This window comes from Oncorhynchus tshawytscha, linkage group LG05 (genome assembly GCF_018296145.1).
Source record: "Oncorhynchus tshawytscha isolate Ot180627B linkage group LG05, Otsh_v2.0, whole genome shotgun sequence".
Classification (NCBI taxonomy): Eukaryota; Metazoa; Chordata; class Actinopteri; order Salmoniformes; family Salmonidae; genus Oncorhynchus; species Oncorhynchus tshawytscha.
The window spans coordinates 48087358-48095207 of record NC_056433.1 but is presented as its reverse complement, the minus strand read 5'-3'; the positions used below and the strand labels follow the sequence as shown (position 1 = coordinate 48095207).

The following is a 7850-nucleotide window of genomic DNA, read 5'->3' as shown; positions in this document are numbered from 1 at the left end:
ACATGTTTACTTGATTGTAAACCTATTGTTTATTTCAAGTCGGGAAGTGAGTTGAAATTCAATTCATGAATATATTTTCTAAATGGAATTGAATTCATCAATTGAAGTTCAATTCTTTCTTTGAGTTGACTGAAGATTGAATTGATGCCAAGTACCCTATGTGCACTGAAACATAAATTTAAAAAAACTGCATTGCATGGTGAGATTGATACATTTAGGAAAGCTGAACGACATACGCACATCCAGGTCATTTCCACAAGTGCTGGAGTTGTAGGCATCTCATGGAAAACACTGCTCATGCTTCCATGTGATATTTATAACAATATTTTGACCCTTAGGTCTTCATATCCCAGATGGGGGTGGAGGGTCCTATATATAGAGGCAGTACTCAGTGACATCACTTCCTGAATCCAGGGGGAAAACATGTATCAAAATATATGATCATATACCAGGAATGTGATAAACATGTACAGTAATATACATATATTCAATTTGGACATTTTGAAACTATAAAAACATGTTTTGCTTCCTGAGCAGCAGTGTGCGGATTTCTGTTTTCCATTGATATATTTAGCAAAAAAAATGTATTTTCAGGGGCTTAGCATTAATTTTCAGGAACTCGCTCAAATGGAGACTTCTGTTTACAAAAGCGTTTTACGAAACGTCATCACATAATGATATGCTCTCCACCAATCAAACGTTTACGTCGTGTGAACTCGAAGTGTCACCAGAACAAGGAATTAAGCTGTGAAGGGAAGGTGTACTACAGAGGTATTTCATATTTCTCATCAAAAAGCTCGATAGAAACTAGCTATAGTCATTGTATTATTATTATGTATTATTATATATTATTATTTACTCGTGTACAATTTAGCTGCTGACAAAGATTGCAACGTGATCCAAATTATTATTAATTATACCGATTGTAGCATCCACTTAGAAAGCTGTGTTTTATCAATGGGTTGCTCAGATAATTGACTTATCGTTATGTTGCCGTGAGTGCAATGTTAGCTAGCTAAATTAGGAACAATCTCGCATGTTGATTGTATCATGGTAACGTTACATGCTGTCGGATATGTACATATCTATACTTGTGCAGTCTTAAAGATTGTGCTTTGCATCATTCAAGATTACACATCTAGCTAGTACTCGCAGCTGTGATGAAATGTAATCAATTCAAACCAGTCAAGGTGGTCATAGCTTAGCTATCTGTTCTAGTTTGTAACGGACTGTCACTACAGATGCATCTCACAGTTGACCTAGTTAGTTTGTTTGCACATATTTAACTGTTTATTTTATCATTTGTAGTTGATGTCACAGCCTCTCGGACCAGGACCAGCATGACAAGAGACATCTCTGTTTCTGACAGAAAATAGGAGAAGAGGCTTTGAGGGTTATGTGCCACTCATATTACTGAGCGATACCATATCTGGACATTATGGAGCTTGTAGTGGCCAAGGTCCTTTGCCTTCTGGGAGTGTTTTCCCTCATGTTGGCTGGGATTCTTGTCCCAGTGCGACTCATGATTCAGGTGGACTATGAAAAAGCCCCAAGGTACAGGAAGGCTCTTGCACTCTGCAATTCTTTTGGAGGGGGTGTATTTCTGGCCACTTGCTTCAATGCTCTTTTGCCTGCCGTACGAGACAAGGTAAGTAGCTATGTCTTGAAAATATTAGATTTTGTAGAGGAAAAGGTTGATTGGTTTATAAAACCTCCCATAATCATGTCATCTCAGAAGTAGTTTGGAAGACCGAAGCCGTGTTGAGAAGACCCCAAAAATGTATTCTGACAATACGTGAAAGCCTCAACTTTTTTGCTGTTGTAGAATAGAAGTAGAATGTTTATGCTGATGTTCATTTACTGGGTGTCTCTGCCTTAGGTGGATGAGGTCCTTAAACTGGTGAATATCACCACAGACTACCCACTAGCAGAGACCATGATGATGCTGGGCTTCTTCCTCACAGTGTTCGTGGAGCAGGCAGTGCTCACCTTCAAGAAGGAGAAGCCATCTTTCATTGACCTGGAAACTTTCAACGCAAGGGGCTCAGAGGCTGGTAGCGACTCTGAGTACGACGCTCCATTCATCTCCCCCACCCGGGGCTCCCCTGTGAGCCGCCACCACCACGGGCATCACCATGGACACCTCAGCCCCACCGAGCTGGCCAGAGCTGGGCCTCTACGGCTGGCCAGCCTGGTCCTGGCTCTCTCTGCCCATTCTGTGTTTGAGGGACTGGCGCTGGGCCTCCAGGAGGACGGGGCCAAGCTTGGAAGCCTCTTCCTGGGGGTGGGCATCCATGAGACCCTGGCTGCCGTGGTTCTGGGGGTGAGTGTTGCCAAAGCTTCTTTGCCCATGAGGGATGCCATCAAACTGGGTGTGACGGTCAGTCTCATGATACCCATTGGCATCGGACTGGGCATGTGCATCAATAGTGCCCAGAACCTGGCAGGCAGTATTGCATCGGTGGTGCTCCAAGGCCTGGCTGCTGGTACTTTCCTCTTTGTCACCTTCTTTGAGATCCTGTCTCGGGAGCTGGAGGATAAACATGACAGACTGCTTAAGGTGCTCTTTCTCATACTGGGCTATGGAGTTCTAGCAGGCCTAATGTTCATCAAATGGTGATGGAAGGAAGAAGCCTTTTAATGCAATCAGTTGTCTGATTATCACACTGACCACAATTTGTATTGTGTGCACATAGGCACTACAAAAGTAAATGTTTTTTATTTGGTAAAGGGGAACAGTAAATCAAGTATCGTAGTTTTTTTCTTTGCACTGGAACATGTTTGCTTACCAAGTCAGGCTATGTTGCTGTGTTAGTTTCTGCCATAGGGAATACATGCTCCTGACATTGATTAGTAATGGTAAAGCTAGTCACTTTGATAGTATATGTTTCGGATGAAAACAGATGTCGAGAGATCCAGAAAACATATTTATAGCATTTATAGTAAAGACTCATTTTGGTAGTGAAGTGAACGACTTGTAACATAAAGGAAACCTTTATTGAAGAAAATGTGCTACGTGCAGTGATATGTAACTGATATTAACATATTGATGTTTGTGGTTGAAGGATATAATGGTGGTTAGTATGAAGTGGTTCATTTTGTCTCCTGTCTGGTCTATGTACCTGCTGTTTCCATGATCAGTAAGCTATGTGTTAAAATATGTGCATATTTCAATGTACCATTGTCAAATGTAAACAGTTTCGGTTTGTTTTTGTCTGTTGGGGTAAGTGTTTCCTAGAATGAATAGCCCAATAAGGAGTTGAGGAAAAATTTGTGCGAATCGTTCATTGAATTCAAGTCAGAATACCTTCCTAATTGTGTAATTTTAGTTGGATACTTTAGCCTTTTTACAATTATTACCCTAACTCCCTAATCAAATAAGAATCAATTCACTGGAAATTGTTTGTGTAGCCTGGTGTATGGTCCTGATATTTGTCACGTTGAGATTATATCAATGGTTTCCTTTTCAAGATGTTATTTTTAGGTTTATGTTAACAGGGAGTCACATTGAGACCCATGTCTCTCTCTATGAATTATGGGGTACAGATATGATATCAGCAGTAGAGGCTGTCTTTTTATTTGTCTTTTCCACAGATAGTTTTGACATCATTTTACACAGCTTAGAGGAATTCCATTTTCACCTAAATACGGTTTTTCACAAGTAAAAAAAAATAATGTTTTGCTCCTAATGTGAATGTGTAGAACTTAACATGTTTTGCAGAAGACTCTTACTGGAGGAAGCCTACTGTAAAAGGTACATTTGTAAAGTTCAACCCTTATTGTGCTCCCTAAAATCTACATAAAGATCAGTTGTTCAAATGTATTGTAGGGCACAGTTATACATTGAATGTGTCCACATCAATTTGTGCTTTTAGGGTCTTAAAACAAAAGGAAACTTTCATTATTGTGAAAATAGTTTTAATGCAAAAAATATATATTCAGTGGCAACCAGCTTTCCTTTATAATGAACAGTGAAATGCAAATAAGTTATGACTTCTATTACAACATGTGGTTGGTGATGGTTAAATTCTTTATTTATATTAGATAATAGCAGCCCTTCAATGAAAACTATTTGCAATGTTGTGACAAATGTTTAACTCAAACTATTTTTATATATATATACCGTGTATTACATGTTTTGGCGGTGAGGTTTTCCATTTTAATTTGATTTAATTGAGCATTAAAGAAAACCTTACTCACACCATGGCCAGACATCTTTTCCTTTATCATATTTGGTTCATGTTTTAGAAACATGTCGCAGTCAGATGAACAGTACCACAAACTGTTTTGACCTTGGATGGCATAGGTGTGATTTCTACATTTTAGCTCTGTTTTTCGAAATGAAATGCCCAAATACGTACACTTAGTGTACAAAACATAAAGAACACCTTCCCCTCCCCCCTTTGCCCACAAAGCCTCAATTCGTCGGGGCATAGAATCGACAAGGTGTTGAAAGCCTTCCATAGGGATGCTAGTCATTGTGTCCCACAGTTGTGTCAAGTTTGCTTGATGTCCTACGGTGGTGGACCATTCTTGATGATATACACAAGAAACTGTTGTGAGTGGAAAAACCCAGCAGCGGTGCAGTTCTTGACACAAACCAGTGTGCCTGGCACCTACTACCATACCCCGTTCAAAGGCACTTGAATATTTTGTTTTGCCCATTCGCCCTTTGAATGGCACACGTATACAAACCACGTCTCTTGTCTTAAAAATCCTTGTTTAACCTGTCTCCTCCCTTTTCATCTACATTGATTGGAGTCGATTTAACAAGTGACATAAATAATGGATCATAAGATTTGACCTGGATTCATATGGTTAGTCTATGTAATGGAAAGAGCACTTGTTCTTACTGTTTTGTGAACTCAAATGTATATTTAGATGTGATTTCCTCCATTCCAGTTGGTGAACTAGCAACTGCCAAACCATTGCGTCTAACCTGTAGTGCAACCTAACTATTTACGTTCACACCTTCAATAACATATTCCAAATGGCTCTCTTCCAAGTAAAGGAGATGTCAGGATGTAGCCTGTGTATTTGGTATTTTATTAGGTTGCCCATTAGCTGTTGCAAAAGCAGCAGCTACTCTTCCTTGGGGGCCTCATAAAACATGACATTACAGAACTAGGCAAGAACAGCTCTGTGATAACTAGAATTGACAGTTCTACAGTAGGATAATTTACAAAGATAGTTTGAGCCCTCCGTTAAATATGTCTACAGGGTCAAATGTCTGGGTTTGAGACAACGCCCTGTTCAGCATGTCAAAAGTTAACCTTGGGTCTTACTGAAGGTTCTGAGTATTCCCCTAGGTAAATGGTTCCTAAGTAAACCATGGGAACAGTAAACACTGATTCAAATATACTAATGTAACAGATACAGTGGGGTCTGAAATTATTGACACCCTTGATAACAATGAGCGAAATGACAAAAATTAATTATTCAAATACTGAGCTGTATTGTAAGCTCAAAAAAAATGGGAAATTAGATTCTCTTACACTAATGCAATTGATCAGAGAAAGCGATTTTGTTAAGCAAGTAATAATTATTTTCTCAAAGGCAAGGGTCATTATTGACACCCCTGTTTTCAATATCTTACCTTGTGAGAATAACCGCACTGAGCCTTTTTCAAAAATGTTTTATGGGTTGGAGAACACATTGGGAGGAATCTTAGACAATTCCTACATACAGAATTCTTCCAGGCCCTTAGTCTGTGCTTATGGACTGCTCTCTTCAATTCAAACCACAGTATTGCCATTTGTAATTTAGCGGACTCTTTTATCCAGAGTGATTTACAGGAGCAATTACAGTTAGGTGCCTTGCTCAAGTGCACATTGGCAGCTTTTTCACATATTCTGCTCAGGGATTCGAACCAGCAACCTTTCAGTTACTGGCCCAATGCTTTTAACCGCTAGGCTACCTGCAGCTCCTTTTTCAATAGATTTCAAGTGCGGAGACTGAGATGGCCATTTTGTGGCCAATTAACCATTTCTTTGTGGGTTTTGACGTGTGCTTGGGGTTATTGTCTTGCTTGGAATATAACCTTGCGGCCAATTTTCAGCAACCTGTTTTTTAGCTCAAATGTCCTGGTACAGGGTAAAGTTCATGATGCTGTTGACCGTTACGGGGGAATTCAACCAAATTACAAATTCACCTCACCATATTAATACTGCAAATCATCATCAGTCACTGATTCTCCAGGTCCATACATTCTATCCATGAGATATTGTTTACTCCACTCCTCATAACTTAATGCAAATGTGGCTGTATCGATCGGCAACAGGAAATATTACTGCTGTCCTGTGCTGGACCAAAGTATACCAAAATGCTTGCATTTGACAAATACTGTCACTTAGTTGCACTCAGCTGAAGATAGAGCCCATGTAGACTACATTCTAGGGGTCCATGAGATTAGGTAAATGTATAGCTAAATTGGATAAAGCATCCCTTTTTAAACTTAATATTGCTTGATTCTGTCGGTATAGAACAATGCCAACAGAATATGAAATGTATTAACATTAGGATGTTATAATATGTTAATCGAATGTTATAATAGGTTCATTATTATGTAGCTTTTGTAGATAATAAAGATACAGTGCCTAGTGTAAGTCTACACTCCCCTTGCACAGTCTTCACGTTTTCTGCCTTAAAATGAAACCTAAAAAGGATGACATTTTTTTCCTAATCGACACAACCTACTCCATATTTTTAAAGTGAAAGAAAATTATAGAACAGTTTCATACACAAAAAAATGAAGTTGTCTTGATTGCGTATGTCTTCACACCCCAGAGTTATTACTTGGTGGAAACACCTTTGGAAGCCATTTCAGTTGTGAAAAAGATTCTTCCAATTTTGCACAACTCTTAGGGCAACATTATTATATACATTGTTTTTGGCTTTGCTCCTTTCATATTTCTTTTGATCTTGACAAACTCCCCAGTCCTTGCCAGAGACAAGCATACCCACAACATGAGGGTTTCACTCTGTGTTGTATTGGATTTGACCCAAACCTGTAGTTTTTAATTTAGGCAAAAAAGTTCATTTCTTTGCTGTGTTGTCTTGCAGTATTACTTAACGGCCTTGTTGCAAACAGAATGCTTGATTTGGAGTGTATTTCATAAAATAGGCTTCCTTCTTTTCACTTTGTCATACAGGCCAGTAATGTGGAGTTTATGCAATGTTGTTGATCCTCTGTTTTTTCAAGTATTGTTATGGCAGCATCATGTTATGGGAATGCTTGTCACCGGAAGGGACTGGGGAGTTTGTCAGGTTCAAAATAAACATAAAAGGAGCTAAGCCGGTTCTGTGTAGATCGGTAAGGGGAAACAATCAAATATAATATTTTTTTAGATTTAAATTTAAGGTAGCAGAATGTGAAGACTGCAAAGGCTGTATAGACATTCACTAGCGACTGTAACTGTAAATCCACAGACAACATTCAGAGACACATTAAGATCTTGAATTAAATACCTTTTGCCACACATCAAGGTGAAAAGATGGAACAGCCACCTTCCAGGCCTCTCAAACCCGTTTTCAGTTGTCTTTTCCATCACTTTTACCTGTTGGCTGACCTTTCCACTTATTGACACACCAAATATATGTTCCTCACAGTCATTTCCGTTCCCTTCTCTCCCTCACCTTTGACAATTGGGCTCAATACTCAAATGCATCCAGCTTCTAATAGGATTTGACTGGATTGCAGCCGTGCATTTGTTTTGTTAACTAGAACAAAATTACAATCAAACCTTATGAGATTGACCTTAAGAAATATTAATCTACTGATTCTTAAAAGTTCGAGATGGGGTCAGTTCCATTGGGATCCATTTCATCTCAGTTGATAAATTCGATTTGAA

At 39.0% G+C, this 7850-nt stretch overlaps 1 protein-coding gene across 1 annotated transcript; it reads left to right on the top strand.

The window, feature by feature from the left end:
• Window positions 1-134: 134 nt before the first annotated feature.
• On the top strand, window positions 135-4201 carry LOC112250711 (zinc transporter ZIP3). The gene is made up of 3 exons (XM_024421077.2): window positions 135-771; window positions 1309-1648; window positions 1880-4201. The coding sequence occupies exons 2-3, from the start codon at window positions 1439-1441 to the stop codon at window positions 2618-2620; spliced, it is 951 nt and encodes a 316-aa protein (XP_024276845.1). The 5' UTR covers window positions 135-771; window positions 1309-1438; the 3' UTR covers window positions 2621-4201.
• The last annotated feature ends 3649 nt before the right edge of the window (window positions 4202-7850 follow it).